At 41.3% G+C, this 18,447-nt stretch overlaps 1 protein-coding gene and 1 pseudogene across 3 annotated transcripts in view; one reads left to right on the top strand and one right to left on the bottom strand.

Annotated features, from left to right (window-relative positions):
• Positions 1-4,537: 4,537 nt before the first annotated feature.
• On the top strand, positions 4,538-6,720 carry LOC146763183 (uncharacterized; annotated as a pseudogene).
• A 2,756-nt stretch (positions 6,721-9,476) lies between these two features.
• Positions 9,477-18,447, bottom strand: part of LOC146763182 (zinc finger protein 131-like) — a 51,023-nt gene continuing 42,052 nt past the window's right edge. The window contains exons 6-8 of one of the 3 annotated variants that reach the window (XM_085571095.1): positions 17,560-17,690; positions 13,775-14,425; positions 9,477-10,674 (exon numbers count right to left, since the gene is read on the bottom strand). In XM_085571095.1, coding sequence (XP_085427221.1) covers positions 10,588-10,674; positions 13,775-14,425; positions 17,560-17,690 — 869 coding nt within the window. In that variant the 3' untranslated portion in view covers positions 9,477-10,587. Of the gene's footprint in view, positions 10,675-12,278; positions 14,426-17,559; positions 17,691-18,447 lie in introns of those variants that run through there. The other 2 variants (XM_085571097.1, XM_085571096.1) reach the window with 2 other exon arrangements.

Raw genomic sequence — 18,447 nt, 5'->3', positions numbered from 1 at the left:
GTAGGCCGCTCAGAGACGTCTGAGTGCACAGCCTCATCCCTGTACTTGCAGGCAGCCATCGGCCGAGTGCACAGTGGGCAGCAAAGGTCCCCTGGTTGATAGAGCGACTGGGGACGGGTTCATTGTTCGATAGAGCGACCGTTAGTGACTCTGGGGGTGAGTCAAGTGAACCCGAATTTTGTGTGCTTGTGGTGTCCGGACATTGTGGTTAATGTTAATGTGTTTGTAATTGTGTGAGTGCATGGTGTATGAGAAAGCAAGCGAGTGAGTGTACCCGTGACGCAGAGGGGAGTTCTACCTGCATCTGAAGCACCCCTGGTGAGGCCCAGGGTGCCAGCTGGGACAGGCTGTGGGGTCAGGGAGTGCCCCACAGAGAAGTGGAACAAGTGGAGAAACGTGAGTGAGGACAGTTATTGTGTTTAAAGGTGGTAATTTGTGTAGAATGTGCACATTTTAACCATGGCTAGACAAACTCAGGGGGTTCCTCTGCCTCAGTGGTTTGGACTTGATCCCTGGGCGTTTGTGAATCCTGTAATTACTGGATAGATAGAGGAGACAAATGAGTTAATTTAAAGGGGCTCTATCAGACTTCAGCTGGTAATATTGTAAGTCTGGACTGAGAACAACATGCCGTAGAGGATTTAGAAATCTCTAAAGTGATAAACGGAATAGCCTGCCTCTGCGGACAATTCCCGGGAGCCTTTGGTGCATCAAGAGGCTGGCACTCTGCCTGGGTACTATTGCAGTGCAGAGTTTGTGAGAGGCACTGGTATTGCTGTTCTAGTAGGTGTCAGGGCATATGTCCCAAGTGTAAATCAAAGGTTTCCTGATCAAGCTGATTCAGAACCTAAGATCTTAAAGCTTGTGTGCGGAAGATCACATTTGATACCTGCCACCTGGGGGTGTGTGTAGGAGGAAAACTGGTAAAGGACTGTGAGGCTCTGTGAAGGTGGAAACAATATAGGACAAGGAGATAATGGGAACTAACCAGAGCAAACAAGTTCCCTGGGCTAGACCCTTGGGGTGTATCTTGGCCCACTGGAAGGAAGTCGCCAGTAGGGGCGGCTCGGAAAAAAAAAAATATCTAATGCAATATTGCACACGCTGGTGGCCATTATACAGCTTGGAGGATGGAGCGAAGTGGCCACCCTCTGGAACTTTAGATTATAATACCTTATTGCAGTTAATGCTGTTTTTAAGACTGGAAGGTAAATGGGATGAAGTTTGGTATGCCGATATGTTTTTTGCTTTAAGAAATCATCTGGAATGGCAGAGGGACTGTCGGCTCAGAGCTCTCTCTGACCCACTGGTGTTAGCTCTTGAAAAGGAAAACAAAGTAAAGAGAGGGCAAATCAAATGTTGTTCAGCATGCAATACAGGACAGCAATGTATGAGATCGGACAAAGTTTATCATGCTGAGGCACAAGAATGAGATATATCTGATTTGTTAAAAGCTCCTCCTAGGAGAAGGGAGGATGAGGATGAGGATGAGGAGGATTTTCCCAAAAGGGATGAGGGCTCAGACTCTGAAGGCACATCCAGTCAAACCCGTCCCCCTCCTGGCAGTCCAATTTCATCCAGAACTAGGAGGCAAGCAGCGTTACAGGCCACTCTGCAAGATGCAGTGGGACCAGAAGGAGGGAAATTAATGATTAAAGTGCCATTTTACCACTCTTGGTTTAGAGGCATAGGAAAGGATTTCTAGGAATTATCACATCAATCCGATACTTACTGTCAAACGTGAACAATATGTTATCAAGCAACACAATCCAGATTGAGCTGACATCCAGTTACTACTGGATGCTTTCACTGGAACAGAAAAACAGCTGATCTTAAAGACAGCAGGAACTTTGGCAGAGGATCACTGCAAGAGCAAGCAGGTAAGAGAATATTTCTCCCTCCAAGACCCAAGATGGGATCCCAATGTATCAGCAGAAGTAAGGAAATTAGCAGATTATCAGGAGTGGATAGCAAGAGGAGTGGAAAGAGCTATTCCAAAGACCATAAATTGGTCTGCATTGTATTCTATTAAGCAGGGGCCTTCTGAGACTCCTTTTGAGTTTCTAGAGCGTTTAAAGGATGCTATGCGTCGCCATACATCATTGGATCCAGGGTCTGAGATACGGATGAATCAGCTAGTTAATTAATTTTTGGGACAGTCTGCTGGAGATATTAGGCGCAAACTTCAGAAAATTCGAGGGCGAGAAGGGAGAAACCTTGAAGTCTTGCTAGAAGAGGCATGGAGAGTATTTAGTAACTGGGAAAAAGGATATAAACAAGGAATGAAAAAGTTGGTAGCAGTGGTACAGGAGGAAAGGCAAGGGAGACGCAAGCAGGGACCACCCAGACAAGGTCCACCTCAGCCGGGCAGAAACCAGTGTGAAAAATGTCAATCACTTGGATTTAAAATTTTAAAAAGTTTAATAATAATAAAATGGTTATAAAAATAATAATACAATTAGAGTAATAAAGTTTAGAGTTAGGACAATTACAAGATAATAAAAAGCAAAGAATTACAGACGTCTGGATGCTCTCGGAAACTAAGTCACGAAAAGTATAACTTGTGAACAAAGGAATCACCCTTAAACCAATACACTTGTTGCATATTCATACATCCTTTATGGTTATGCATACATTCTATTCTAAACAAGAAACTCTGTCTGTTGTATGTCAGCTGTTTCCTTTAATCCCCTGGCGTCTTCGAGTCTGAGCAAGGCCTGAAGAAATTAGCTTCTTCTGATAAGAAGCCATAAATTCCTCTCCTTTGGAAGATTTAGGTGTTCCTCAAAGCGAGTATCTCATTCCTAAAAAAAACAAACTTCCCCACATACATAGTCTCTATTTTAACATTATGTTGAAACCTAAAACTATATTTAACACACTACTTAAGAGAATTAATACTAAAGCATAACTTTCTAACATTACACATATAATATCCATTGTAACATTTGTGAAAAGCCAATCATAAAATATGCATTTTTCACACCAGTGTGCAATCTGTAGAAGAACTGGTCACTGGAAAAACCAGTGCCCAGAACGAAGATGAGGTGACCGACAAGTGGTTGCGCATGTACAAAACAACTGAGGAGGACCAGGGGATTCCATCCCAGCGGATGCACTGGTTATAACAATGAGGCTGGGGGAAGAAAGGAAAAGAGTGGAATTTTTGGTTGATACAGGGGCCACATATTCAGTTTTAAATAAAGCTTTAGTACCTGTGGAGAATGATTATGTTGTAGTGCGGGGAGCAACTGGCCAGTCTGAGAAGGCATATTTTTGTAAACCTCTGAAATATAAATTGGGCAAACAATGGGGGAAACAAGTTTTTGTATGTGCCAAATTTGCCAAAGGCACTTTTGTGGAGAGACTTATTGGAGCAGTTATGAGCAACCATTACATTCAAAAATGGGGAGGTTACTCTGGAGGTGAATGATAAAAAGTACATAAAGGTGTTAAGTTTAACATTAACAGCCGTTGAAATTAAGGAGGAAATTAGTGAAGAGATATTAAGTCAAGTATTTCCCGGGGCATGGGCCTCTGATGTACCAGGGAGGGTGAGACAGTAAAAATTTAACAGGGTAGGAATCCATTTGGATTTAGGGGAAATGTGCTACTTTGAGCTTGCTAAATATGCTGTTTAGTCTGGTGACTGCAGGCCTAGAAAAACTACCCCAGCTAAGGAGAAAGAATGCAAATTTCCACACTAAAAGATAAGAGATAAGAAAGACTCCTCGGACCTTGAAACAGACAGGGCAGTGACCCAGGAGTTCTTTCTGTACTTTCTGACAAAAACTGAGTACAAGTGTAACTAGCTGTGAGTGTAACGTGAAATCAGCAGAATGAATATGCATGAACCTATTGTGACATTCTATGCATATGGAAATTAGTAAGGGTAATAAAAAAGGATCAAGAGTTCTCAGAAGTACGCATGTGCATTAAAGGGCAATGAGTCCCGAAATGCTCCACAGCAGTATGAATAAACATACCAATTTCCTACAAATCTTTATTGGAATTGTGGGATGTTGCAACATTTCTGAAGGAGAGAAGGCATGATTTGTGTTTGGAATGACATTTGAGTTACTCCAGTCTAGGCCTCAGATCTGGGCCTTGTGAGACCTTCCAGCCTCTGACAACGTTAGAAATTAAGAGCTTGTGGCGCAGTTAGAAATTGTATTAAGGTGTGATGAGAAGCACAGGGCTGTCTGGGTGTGAAGTAGTATAGGTTTATAGTGTGAGGTTTAGGCCACCTTAAGACAAAGATAAACAATGTTAGCTTGCCAATGAAAGTGCCTTTGTAAACTGCAAACTATGTAGAAGTGTATATAAACTGCCATCTTCTCTCGAATAAAAATGTTGCATTAATCATATTGGTTTGACGTGTGTTCTGTCCTGTCCAGCTTTCCTGTTTTATGAGGACCCTGAGTTCAAGTGGCGCCCTGAACCAGGGACCCAGGACGCTCCGAAGGCTCCCAAATTACTTTTAGGCTAATGGGTAGACGAGTTTGAGTCACGCAACGAAAATCAGGTCCACATTGCTTTATAGCGACGGAGACTGGGATCCTAAATTCGATCTTTTGCAAACAAGGATCAAGTGAACGAAGCTAAAGACTCCAGAATCCAAATTGTGCCGTTCTTGACGGGAGGAAAAAAGGCTTTTTGCATCACTGGCTGCGGGAGCCTGCTGGAGCAGAAAAAATACCCTGGTGTTCGAGAGGCCTGAACAGCAGGTGGGGACATGGCCGGGGCTGGGAGCTGGAGCAGGAGTGCTGCCGCGCCAAATAAAAGTGAATGGAGCGCCCCGCGGAGGTGGTTTGAGGTAAGCCGCAGACAGAGAGGGTGAAAATTCACCATGGATGGGGACCTGCAGGCTTCCTTGCGGATTCTCTTCCATATTCTCTCAAAGAGAGCTGAAAAAGTTAAAGAAGCCGATTTAGAACAGTTGGTTTTGTGGGCAAGGAACAAAGGCAAGTTGCAAAAGCCTTCACTGATTTTTAGTGAAACCGAACGGCAAGAACTGGGGCAGTTGCTTTGGGACGCAGTGATTGAGGGTGGAAAAGACAAGAAAATGGTACTGGAGTTCAGATGTATTTGGAAAAAGGTTTTAAATACCTTGCAAAGCATGGCCGCGGAGAAAAAAGCCGCATAAGCCAGAATTCAGGCGTTTGAGCGGTCCACACCGGAACAGCTAGAGGTCCAGAAGCCATCTTGGGTTGAAAAATTCTTTAGTGTTTGTAACATGCGGCCAGTGCGAAGGCAGAAGGCTCCAGTCAGTCCCTCTGTTAAGGATTTTGTCACTCATATAGAAGCGAGCGCAGAGCCGGCCGGCGCGAGACCGAGAGGGTGCGCGGGCATGACAGAGGCGGAAGTGCGCCCGCAGACAGCGGATGTTAACAGCTCGGCGGTCCCGCGGAGTGATGCGAACCCGGAAGTAGCCTCGCCGTGTCCCTCGGGAAGCGGGGTGACACCTGAGGAGGCAGGCGGAGTTGGTGACGAAACGGAGCTGAGTCAGGAGGCGGAACACAAGGGCGGAAATCAAGGCGGAGACCGGGGTGGAGATGAGATCGAGTCGGCGCCAGCCCCTCGTCCCCCCACGGATGCCATGTGGGAGCTCCATGAGTGGAAAATCCTACAATCAGCTAAGCAGACAGTGTCCACTTATGGGATCAGGTCAGAAGTAGCCAGGAACATCATTCAATATATATTTACAGCAGATGTGCTTTGTCCCGCTGATTCATTTAGTATTGCCTCCCTGCTACTGACACCCTCCCAGTTTCCCATGTTTGAAAGGGAATTGAGATGTTTCGCAATTGAAGAGGCCAACAAACATACAGATGTTGGGGATCCTTTTTTATGGAGTCCAGCCAGATATGCTGACTGGGCATGGACCACAAGCAACCAACCAAGTGCAACTTACCTTCCCCATTGAAATGCATCAATTGTCACAGAAGCTGGCCCATCAAGCTTTGCTTTTGGTACCAGATAAGAAAAAATCAGCATCCTATGCGACCATAAAGCAAGGAACCACTGTACCATTTGGACAATTTATTGATAGGCTGGCAGCTGCTTTGAAGGATGCTCCTGATGTGCCACCAAACGTTCAGGAACATTTATTCTGCTCACTTGTTTTTGAAAATGCTAACTCACACACAAGAACCATCTTAGCCACCCTTCCTCAAAGCTGTCCAGTCGATGAGATGCTTGTCAGAGCCACACACACAGAACAAAGCAATCAAACTGTGGCATTCACAGCAACTATCCAGGATGAAATTCAACAACAAGGACACATAATTGCAGCTGCCTTATCAGGCAGCAATGGTAACAACTCTCTTTGTCGCAGCAAGAGTCAACCTAACCTTAGATCATCTAAAACCACTTGCTTTCGATGTGGTGGAACAGGTCATCTCCGACGAGACTGCCAAAAGACTGTGTGGTGTCACAGGTGCAACACTGACAATCATGCTACAGAAGCTTGTCACAGAGCGGGAAACAGCCAGCGCAGCGTCGAGGCATCGTGTGAACAAATAATCGATGCCCTGAACCCACAGACTCCAAGAACAGCTTCCTGTTGAACAACTCACCTGCCACCTGGGGAAGTCTTGGAATCGATGTGGCCACAGTAACAGAAGTCACTCTGAATGATAGAAAGGTAACCCTAATTCCTACTAATGGTCCAATGTACAGCACAACTTCTCTAGTTGGAGGTTTGTTGCTGGGGAGATCTTCCACAAGTAAACAAGGTGTGATTGTGATTCCCAGCGTCATTCATGCAGACTTCACTGGTCAAGTGAAAATAATGGTTCATGCCTTGCAACCACCTGTGACAATTCCCAAAGGAAGCAAGATTGCCCAAATTGTAGCAATTGTAAATTTCCTGCCACATCGCCAGCGCCCAAAAGAGCCAACTTCATCTGAAAGACAAGACAATGGCTTTGGATCCACTGGCCACGATGTCTTCTTTACAATTAACCTGAAAGATCATCCATACAAGAAAGTACAACTACAACATGGTTCACACTGTGTTCGATTGGAACCAATGCTTGATACAGGAGCAGATGTCTCAATTATCAATCAGATGTACTGGCCATCCAACTGGCCTTTGTGAGCTCTGAGTTCCCACATTGTAGGAGTGGGTGGAATGAAGATTCCTTCAGTAAGTAGAGACCCCATCAGCATCATTTTTTAAGACAATCAAGTTATCGTGACTCAAGTATATGTCATGCCTTTACCCAAACTGCTTCCAGGACTGATAGGCAGAGATGTGCTTTCCCAGCTTGGGATGGTTTTGACCACCGATCAGCATTTTCCATGATGGCCACAGCAGAGCAGCCTCCCATCCTCAAAATTACCTGGTTGACTGAAACACCCATGTGGATTGAGCAGTGGCCAATGTCAGAAGAATGGCTGCAAATTGCTGACCAATTAGTACAAGAGCAACTTGAAGCTGGACACGTTTGGCCCTCTGTCAGTCCATGGAACACCCCAATTTTCATCATCCCCAAGAAATCAGGAAAATGGAGACTGGTGCATGATTTACGAAAAGTGAGTGAACAGATGCAGCCAATGGGTGTTTTGCAGCCTGAGCTGCCAGCACCAACCATGATTCCACAGGGGTGGAGCATTGTTGTCATCAATCTAAAGGACTGTTTATTTACCATTCCACTTCATCCACAAGATACCCAGTGATTCGCCTTCACTGTGACATCTATCAACAGAGCAGCACCACCAAAACAATATGAGTGGGTTTATCTCCCTCAAGGAATGCACAATTCTCCGACCATGTGTCAGCTGCTTGTTGACTGGGCCCTGCGACCAATTTGTCGACATTTTTCCAATGCAATGATTTATCACTACATGGATGACATTCTCATTACCACCAAACAACCGTTGGCAGATGCAGACTTGAATTGGCTCTTTTCACAACTTAAAAAGCATGGATTGACAGTGTCCCCAGAAAAAATACAGCGATCAGCCCCCTGGAAATACTTAGGCTGGCTGATCACAGATGCACAAATTTGACCCCAGAAACTTACCTTACATGTTAACATTTCTACTTTACATGATGCCCAGAGACTCTTTGGAGACCTGCAGTAGGTTCGTACCATTGTAGGAACCACCAATGATGATCTGCAACCATTTTTGCCATGACTCCATGGCAGTGATGCCAACAGCCCTTGAGTCTGCACCCCTGAACAACAAGAAGCTTTGATTCGGGTTTCAGAAAAATTACAACATGGTTGAAGTGCTCGTCGCATTGAACATTTGCCGTTGTCACTGTTCCTCTCCAACGCTGATGCTTCTCCGCTTGCCATTGTCTTTCAATGGCAAAAGAAAAAGACGGAGTCCCAACATGGATCAACAGCAATCCTGCTTCAGTGGGTGTTTTTACCCATTCAACCAAGAAGTCGTGTAATGGGCAGGACAGATGCTCTTGCTGCATTGATATGAAAAGACAGAGACAGAATTTTAGAAATGGATGGAAAAGAACCAGCAGACATCAGTGTTCCTGTGAAAAATTAAGATCTGGAATGGCTGCTCAGACACTCTGCTGTGCTGCAGGAAGCATTGTTAGGTTTCACAGGAGTGGTGCACAACAAACAACCAAAAGGCCCGATGTGGCATTTCATCAGTCGTTATCAGTGGTTGGAAAGATCCTTGTGTTCATTGAAACCAGTGGAAGGAAAGACAGTTTTTACTGATGCTGGCCAAAGATCAAAAAGAGCTGTGTGCGTTTGGCAACAACAAGAGAAATGGTTGAAACATCTAATCAGAGGTGATGTGGAAGATAGTCTACAAACCCTTGAGTTGAAGGCCGTGTGTTGGGCTTTCCACACCTGGAACAAAGAACCACTCAACGTTGTTTCAGACTCATATGTAGTTGGAGTTGTGCAGAGAATTGAGGATGCACTCCTCAGAAGAACCCAAAACCAACATCTTGGAGAACTGTTCCTGCAGTTGCAGAGCGTGTTGAAACAACACCAGCATGTCTTTTGTATCATGCACATTCAAAGTCATCAATGTAACAGTGGTTTGGGAGAGGGCAACGCACTGGCGGATGCTGTGGTCAGTTATGCTGTCCATGTTCCCCCACAGAATAGCTTTGAGAGAGCTCGCAACAGTCATGAAACATTCCACCAAAATGCGAGAGCCATGCACCGACAGTTTCAGATCCCCATGAATGATGCACAGGGGATTGTTCAAACCTGCCCTCAATGTAGTCATAATGGGCCTGGCCTCGGACTTGTCACAAATCCAAGGGGTCTGAAAGCTTTGGAGTTGTGGCAGATGGATGTAACTCCTGTTCCCGAGTTTGGGAACTGAAATTTGTCCATGTCACTGTAGATACTTATTCTAGATTTTTTTGGGCCACAGCACAAACAGGGGAAAAGGCTCTGCACGTGAAAAGGCATTTATTTGCCTGCTTTGCACTAATGGGTGTACCTGTAGAAATCAAAACTGATAATGCTCCATCTTATGTTAGTCAACAAATTGCTACATTTATGCAGAAGTGGGGGGTGAAACATACTACAGGGATCTCTCACTCATCTACAGGTCAAGCCATTGTAGAGAGAGCCAATCATACCCTGAAAGAATACCTAGGAAAACAAAAGCAAAGCGATGAAACCGATGTGTTTAACCGATTGTCAAAAGTATTGTTCACTCTAAACTATTTGTGTTTGGGAGAAGGTAAAGAAGAACCTGTGGTAGTGATACACCACCAAGCAGTGAAAGAAGGAAGACTGCAATCAATTCCAGGACTTTACATTTATCACAAGGACATGCAGATTGGCGAATGGCAGGGCCAAGTCCGGTGTTGTTTAATGGTAGAGGTTATATGTGTGTTTCAACAGGTACTGGTCCAGTCTGGGTGCTGAGCAGATTCACCCATGTGTGTCCACAGGCAGAGATACCAACAAACAGTGATAATAACATCGATGACGACAGTTTGCCTGGAACATCCCCTGATAAATCCGGTTCTGATGAAAATTAATTTTGTAGAGTACAGAGAAATAAGTTTTATGAGGACTCTGAGTTCGATTTCCTCAACAGGCCACCAAGCTCTCAAAGAAATTGGAAAGACAAGTCCCAGCAGAGACGTTTATAGATGTCAAGGTTCCAGTTACGGAAAGAAGTATGAAAGAGCTGTGAGAGCATTACTAACACTGCACGCAAAGCTGTGGCCAAGATGCAAAGACAGGCATGCTCCCACAGTTAGGTCTAGCCATGGCTGAAGCCTTACAAGATCTGAGCTAGTGAGCTCCAGCTTCTGTTGTACCTGCCTGAGCTGCCAAGTGTTTAACAAGCTACAAATTACTTGTATTTTCATTGTAAACAGGTTGCTTTAATTTAAAAATTATTTTCTAGAAGCAAACACTACAGTTTAAGAAGTTGTTAGAAATAGCAAAAAAAAATTCTAACTGCATGTTACATTTTCACAATAGTCCCTATAGAACACATACTTCAGTCCTTAAAAGTAAGCAACCAAATTAAACATCTATTTAAATGTTTCCTCACTCGAAATAATACTGAGTTACAGAATTTGTGTAAGAGACCACCATATTCTGCACCATTAGCTAATTAAAAATTCCACTACAAGCTTGAATCAGCAGAAGCTGCATGATCCTCCTCTAGTGACCATCTCACACAGGATTGACATCCAATTCCATCTTCATAAGCCTGCAAATGAAACATGCTTTTGTAACTATTTTCAAAAAAGCAGCTAATCCTTTCTTATAGTGTGAATAACTTAGCAGATCTCAAACTATTAATCAACACCCTTTCCTCTCCCTGCACTTCTTTCAGAAGTAGTTTGTGGCCTCTCATGAATATTGTATATAAATCCACAAGTCTCAATTTAATGATCACTTTTTATTTTGTATCCAGACACACCTCACAGGTTTTTTTTAATTCCAACTTTTCCATTTCTCACTGCCTGACTCCAGTGCTTTAGCCAATTAGTTTCATTCAGCATAAATTCAAGCATTCATTTCATGTGACACAGCCCACTGCAGGCACCAGGCAAAAAGTGCAGCTGCATGCTGCCTCATTGCAAGCTACAGACCAGTACCTGCATAACACAGGGCACTCTGGGGATCAGCAGTATATACTTATTTAAAGGAAAGAACTCCTCCAATGGAGCATAGGTATATAGTTTGGAGAGGTCTGTAGGTCTATACAGACATTTGTGGCAGAAAGAGGATGGCAAGGTGGCTGTTACAGGGGGCAAACAGAACTTCTGCCTCTCCAAGTCAATAATCCCTCCTGCAGTTGCAGTTGCTGTTGCAGTAAGGAGGCATGGGGGACTCCACTGGTAGAAGCAATTTGGATGTGGGAATCCAGGGCATCCCTCTGGCTGCCCTGGAAGGTCTGGGACCCTGGCAAGGGGGTCAGAAACCCCCCTATACAGAGCCCCGAGAGACACTGGGAAGGAAATTCTAGGGAAGAGGGGGTTGCAAGGGGAAACACTTTCCACTGGAGTTATTACTTGAGGAGAGCCTTTCACCCTGTCCCTCAGGGTGAGGAGAAGATTGGTCATACCCACACTGCATTCCCACCCAGGCTCAACAGAAGTCTGTATAGAGGCAGCACTGGGCACAACAACAAAGCATCATTTCTCTCCTACCAAATTTGCAAGCTGTTCTTAAAAAGGAGAGAGCAAACAAAACAAAAAATAGCCCAACTGTGCTTACCAAATTATAGCCCTGCTATCAATATCATCTAACTGCTCAATTTACATTGGACTTAAATTGCCTAAGTTAGTTTCATTAATTAGACACAACCAGATTGTTCCTTTAATTCCACTGATACAGATCTGGTGTCTATATGCATAAATGCCTAAAAATTGAGAGTTATGCAGCTAAGCATGTTACACCCCCTTCATGTTATCAAAAGACAGGCTTCTTATCAGAAGCTAGGTATAAATCCAATCACTATCTTTCATGATTAACATCAGGCCACATTCTTTTCTCTGCACATAATCTCATCCCATATTATTTGCATCTCAGAACATACAAAACTATCATGGCATAAGATGGACTGTATGCCTCATAAGAGGAGGAGGGGTTTGGCTACCGAGAGCCAGTCTCTGATATGAACGCAAGCAGGTAGCTATTGGTCAATAGCTGAGTGGTAACCAGAGTTGAATGCAGTCTTTTGAATAGCCTATAAAAAGGACTGTGCACACCAATAAAGGCTCTCTGCTGCATGAAACCTCGATGTCGTGTCATCTCTCTGTCTCCCAACGCACCATGATACAAAACATCACAAAAAAAGAATGCAAATTACGTTAATTAAATTGTTTGAAATTTTAATTGAGATTCATGCTTGTTTTGCAACAGTTTCTCCAAGGCTAGCTACGATGAAACACAAGAATCATTTTGAATGATACTAAATAAAAACACAAATCTCAAGAAATAATTTTGCATTTGGAGAAGACTGAATATAAAAGCCTGATTTTAAGCAAGATCTACAGGAATACCAAGAGCATTAGGGAACATCCTTGCAAAAATTTCCTTTACTTAGGGCTTTGAAAACAAAGTAAGTTTTTCAGAAGCAGGGAGGCACCTCTAATCTCAAGGCAATAATTGAGAATTGGAAGTTCTTAGCATCCTTAAACATAGAGACAGACAAGTATTTTTTAAACAAACTTAAGATTAATAGGCCATTCATGTAAAGTTATTAAAATTATATTGATTCTTGCCACTGGGATCTGGCACTGTAATTGACAGTCACTCAGTTGTTCCTAATTTATTGAATTACAAAAATAATGCAATATTTCATAGATGCTATTGTTTTGTTGTCTAATACTGATTAAAATATTTGCACTCCTACTTTTCAATTCACATTTTAGCATTCATACCTATGGCTTTTACTTTTAGTACAATGTCTTTGTGTCAAGTGTCAGAATTTCATTTAAAAAAGTTAGGAAACTGATACCATATAGACGAGCCTTTTCTATATGTTTAAAAATATTCCTTTACAAAAATGGCAATTTATAAAAGAAGAGTCTGTTGGTAGCTTTCTTCCAGCTCATGTTTATCACAGATTCTACTGAGCTTTTCCTAATTTAAAGTGTCCCTTTTAAAGTGTCCTGCTGCCTCCACATGGAATGTTTCTTCCCTCATCCCCTCCTAAATTTAATGAAAAAAATCCCTAAATCAGTAGCTGACAATTTTAAGCAAAAAATATAAAGCGCTATAACATTATCTGCATTGTCTTTAATTAAACTAGGTTGAACACTCTCTTTAGGAGCTTTGTGGAAATTTCACCCTTGTTGGAAAGGCACAGTATTTTTGTGCTCTGAGACCTCCAGCAACAATGTTTTTTCCCCAGCCTGAAAGTTAGGGACTGCTGTTAGGAAACAGCAAACAGTCTGCCCAGAAAATTCACAGGTACCTGATTATCCACTTAGATTAGAACCCACCAGATTTTACTGATTCTTCTGCCACAGCAAGAGGAAAAGACGCAAAGTTACTCTTACATATACCTAGGGATGATGTAAATGATACAAGCTATTCGTTATTAAAATCCTAACAAAGCTGTGGTGGTTTCTGTTCCATGGCATTACGTGAATGGTAAAATTATTTTTCACATATGAGAGGTTTAGTTCTACATGAAGAAAACTAACTTTGGTCCACTTGTCTAGCTTCCTAAGGACAGCATATTGGAAAGGTGACCACAGACCATTGGTTCAAAAACCAATGTAAAAGCTAGCAAAAATAATTGGGTACTTCATTCTTAAAGCTGCACAGTGTGGTAATTTTTCCTAATTATCCACCTTTTCATTCTGTGTGTCTACTAATTGTTGAGTTTTTAAGTCTTCAGATTGTTCATGATCTTCTGTATCAGCATCATGTATTTTACTGGCTTCATTTTCTTCTGCTTCTCCTTGATCAACGCTTTCATATTCTACTTGTTCAAGGTCTGTTCCATCTATAAGTTCTGCCTGTACTTCTTCCATCTGTATTTGATTTACACGCCCAACATGTAATTGCTCCACATGAACTTCTGCACCTTGTTCAGTCTGAACATGTTCAACTTCTAAATAACTAATTTGCACCTGTTCTTGCAGTTCCTCCATCTGTGTGCCTTTCACTTGATTGTCTTGTATGAGATCCTGGTGCATCTGTTCCACAGTTACCTGTGCAGGATCCACTTGTACCTGAATTACTGGTAGGACGTGGACTTGTTCCACTTGTTCTATTATAGTCATTGATGTTACTGGTTCAGCTTCCATAGCTTCCACTGGAAGAATTTCTTCTGTCACTATTTGTTCTGAAATATTGTGCATGTCTTTGAGATGCCTTCTCAGCTCACTGCCTTGCATAAACCACAAATCACATAAGGTACAGTGGTTGGGTTTGACACCTGTATGTATTACCAAATGATTTTTAAATTGATCCCAGCTGTTAAACACGCTGTTACAAACCTGAAACAAAAGATACAGTGCGTTAAACAGTGCCAACAGAAATATAACAAAGTATAGCGCCTATTTCAGATCACGGCTTCACATAGCATAGCTTCTGGCTACTTGGATTAAAAAATCCCACCATGTATGTTAGAGGTAAAAGCAGAGAAATCAGCTTCAAATGAACAGAAGACCTGGTATTTATTTATTTTTAAGATATAGCGAGCCATTTAAAATTGTGCATACAGAGGATGCCTACAAAATTAATGAGTCAGTACAGCATGTAAAAGCTTTCTTATTTTAACTTTATGTGAAATTCACATACAGATCCACACCCCAATAAATATCTGATGCTAGAATTTGGAGTGGAAATCTATTTATGTAATAATACGATCAAAGTGCAATTCAAACTGTCCTTTTACTGAAGTTCTAGATGCAGTACCAATAGCCTACTTTTACTTATCAGTTTTCATTTGTTCATGGCATTGTAAGATTTAGCTGGATAGACTAAACTCTCACATTTTGCCATTTCAAAAAAAAAAAATATTTGAGCGATTTCAGCAGATAAGAATCTCTTAAAACTCCCTATTTTAAAGTCTCTTCCAGCTAAAAGCACTGCTTTGACTGCAGACATACTATTTTCATAAAGCACATGAGCACATTTCCCTTCAGCTGGCAGTGAGGTAAGTAGCTTGAAAACAACACACAAAGACTGCAGAAATGAATGAGGTGCCAGGGTAGAAGAGAGAGAAGAGTGGGGTAGTCAGGCTTGGAGTAAAGAAACAGGGTCAGGGGTTTTTGTCCATAGTGGTGCTCTTGGCTTCAGAAAGAAGCAAAGAACATGCATTTCACTGTTGGAACCCCTTCACTCTTGACAAATAATTTTGAAACAGAATGTTCCATCTCCTCAATTTACAGCAACAGCACAAAAGGATGATGGAGTATCTGACTGGGATTAACACAAGGAATGGGTCTGTGTAATGGAACGGAATATCCCCATTTTGCTGTTGAAATTTTAAAACCACATTTGTGATGCTAGCAACATGCTTTTTGTATATGTGTGTCCCCTAGGCTCATGCTTTAGAAAGAAGTTGCACACACCGACTTCTTAAAATACTAACCTTATAGATAAGTACTCAAAATTAATTAGTTCTACATAAAGGTAATGACTATCAGTCATGCCCAAGCACATAATTAAATGTTCTTGCCATGTGGAGCCTAATTCAGTACTCAAGGCATTCACTAAAGAGCATCCAAAGTGTTCATCAAGCAAGTGCAATTTTGTCTTTTCCTTCTTGTTCAGTGAGTCAAGATTTTATTTATTGAGCACTATTCAAATTCAGTTTTAAGAAGAAAAAAATCAAGAATTTATGCAAGAATTCTTGTAGTTGCTGCAGGCTGAAATAACACTAACCCACATTCACAGTTATCTGTAACAGAAAGCTACAAGGTGAAGTAATTAAACCAAAGGGTCACAAAGACAAAACAGTATCTTCAGTGAAGCTACTAGGTACAATTTTGTGTTATATAGCAGTTCTCATGTTCAAAAAAAACCTTACCTTTTATGACAAAGGCATGCTCCCAAGAATTAACTTCAATCTAGTATAACAACTAAGCAACGCCACAGCATTGGAGAAACTTCTGATTAAATTATTAATTTATTCACCTCCTGCAGTATTTGTTGCTTTCTGTGAATAAGATCACTCTTTTTTTCAAACAAATAAAGCCAATATCCAATAGTTTTCTTTACTACATGACCCAATTTAACTTCAAACCACAGCAATTCTGTGAATTGAATAAGGTGAGAGCCTTATTTGAGACTGTCACAGAAGTGGGACAGTAAAATGGCAAATAAAAATGCTACAACCAATCTCAGCTCTCATATTTTCTAGCTTTTCAGAATCAACTTTTAAAAGCTAAGTAATATTCTTCTGAACAGCTTTTCACGTCAGTTGCATAGCAACCAAGTACCCTAGCTATCCATCTACAGTATTTATATTTGCTTAAAAGACATTGTCATCATAAGTTGAAATTACTTTCCAGCCAGTCAGTATATCAGTATTAAACAAAGATAATAAATTAGGAAATTGTGACCATTGAGTCAGAGATGACATGTAGCTGGATCAGAAGGCAAAGTGGCAAAGGCCTCATTTAGTTCATCCTCTCTTCTTTTATAGCTTAATTCGCTACAGGTGGACCTGATTGGTCATTTAATCAATACCTTTCACCTGATTGGCTAATAAACAAGACACCCATTTTTAAACAATCTTATGAAAATAACAGCAAAATAGATTATTAGAAAAACACCACCTGCAGGCTGTTTTAATATTTGGCTATCAATGTTTATCTCCAGCTCCCTAAAGCTTCCCAGGCTGATTCTGGGAAAATTTAGCTATAGCTTTCTCTCTCTCTGACCAGAGAGCTACCACTACAGGAAATAAAATAGTACTTTGTATTTTGTACTTTAGTGAAGCATGCTCACAAGCAGGAAAGGCCTATGTCTGTACATCAAGAAGCAGAAAGCTTATTAAGATGCAGATGAACACTTACCTACTCACAAGACTCTAACTTATTAACTATTATGAAGCTCCATATCAGTAATTTCATATTTTAAATGGAACTAGATGTCGCTGTTGAGTTAGAAATGACACAGACTCACTAGAAGGCTGGTTTGCACAGCATAGCTGCTTTACTTCAAATTTTCTCCTTTTATACATTGTTCCAATACAGATAGACCAGATTGGTCAATTAATCAATACATTTCACCTGATTGGCTAATTAACAAAATGCCTTTCTTATAAACAATCTTTGAGAAAAACAGGAAAACAGAGAGTAGGAAAACAACACCTGCAGGTTGTTTATAATAATAAGCTATCATTGTTTATCTTCAACTCCCTAAAGTCTCACAAGCCGATTCTGGGAAAACTCATCTAGTTTTCTCGTTCTCTGACCAGGCTGTCACATCCACAACTACTTAGATATAAGAATTTACCTTCATGTCATGGTTGAATGCAGCCTTTATAATTTAGTTTGCTAAAAATAGTTATTGGATACAAAAGTCCACTCTCTATGCCTTTCCTGCTCAGTACTCTCACACTCCCTCCCTCAGCACAGGAAGGTGTCTAGCCTCAGAGTCTGCTACTTCTATTACCCACCTGACATTCGTAGAGCTTCTTTCTTCCCTTTTTAGCTCCAGCTCCAGACTGACATGCTGTCAGGTGACATTTGAGTGTACTATTCCTAGCAAAATGCTCATGGCAGTTTGGACATTCAAATGGTTTTTCACCTGTTAAGACAAACACGAGGATTTGTAAGTGTATAAAACCAGCCAGTTTTTGGTCAGCTGTTCCTTTTGTGTAGGTTGATAAATATGCTGTAAAGATGTGGCCAACTGGACTATTCTACAGAAGAAAAATACATTCTATCTAAACCTAATGTGGAGTCATAACTCTCATTTATAAAAACAAAACAAACTGAACAAAACCAACCAAAACCCACAAACATGATAAAGTAACATAATTCCCAGTGTTATTTAGGGTATATTCAGGTTTTTATGAAAGTTAGGCTACTACTCTCATGAAATATCTTAAAGAAATAGGAACTATTTCTCTCTTTTCACCTGATAATAACAGTTAAAAACTCAACATTAGTATATACAAAGTGACACATTAAAGAAGGAGGTATTTAAATAATACAAAGTTTTATTTTCAAGAACAATGACAGCTTATGCTTGAGAGCTGAAATAAGCTCCAGAAAAAGAAGTTGGCACAGAATGAGCATGAAGTAACAATGCATTGGTATTAAAACAAACCAAGCCCAGGAACTTTAATTCAAAATAGTATACTGCTATTACCATCATCAAATAGTAACAAAGAACAACTGTTGTCTCTGTTTACTAATTTAATCATGCACAAATACAATGACATTCAAGGAAATTAAAGTACAAAAAATTAGTAACAGTGCGTTTCTAAGTCTGATAATTAATCTGTGGAGGTACTGATACCAACATCACTATTGAAACAAACTATTTAATGAACTCCAAA

The sequence above is a fragment of the Lonchura striata genome, chromosome W (assembly GCF_050655825.1).
Source record: "Lonchura striata isolate lonStrDom1 chromosome W, ASM5065582v1, whole genome shotgun sequence".
NCBI lineage: Eukaryota > Metazoa > Chordata > Aves > Passeriformes > Estrildidae > Lonchura > Lonchura striata.
The sequence above is the reverse complement of the archived record's forward strand: the minus strand, read 5'-3'. Positions and strand labels throughout refer to the sequence as shown.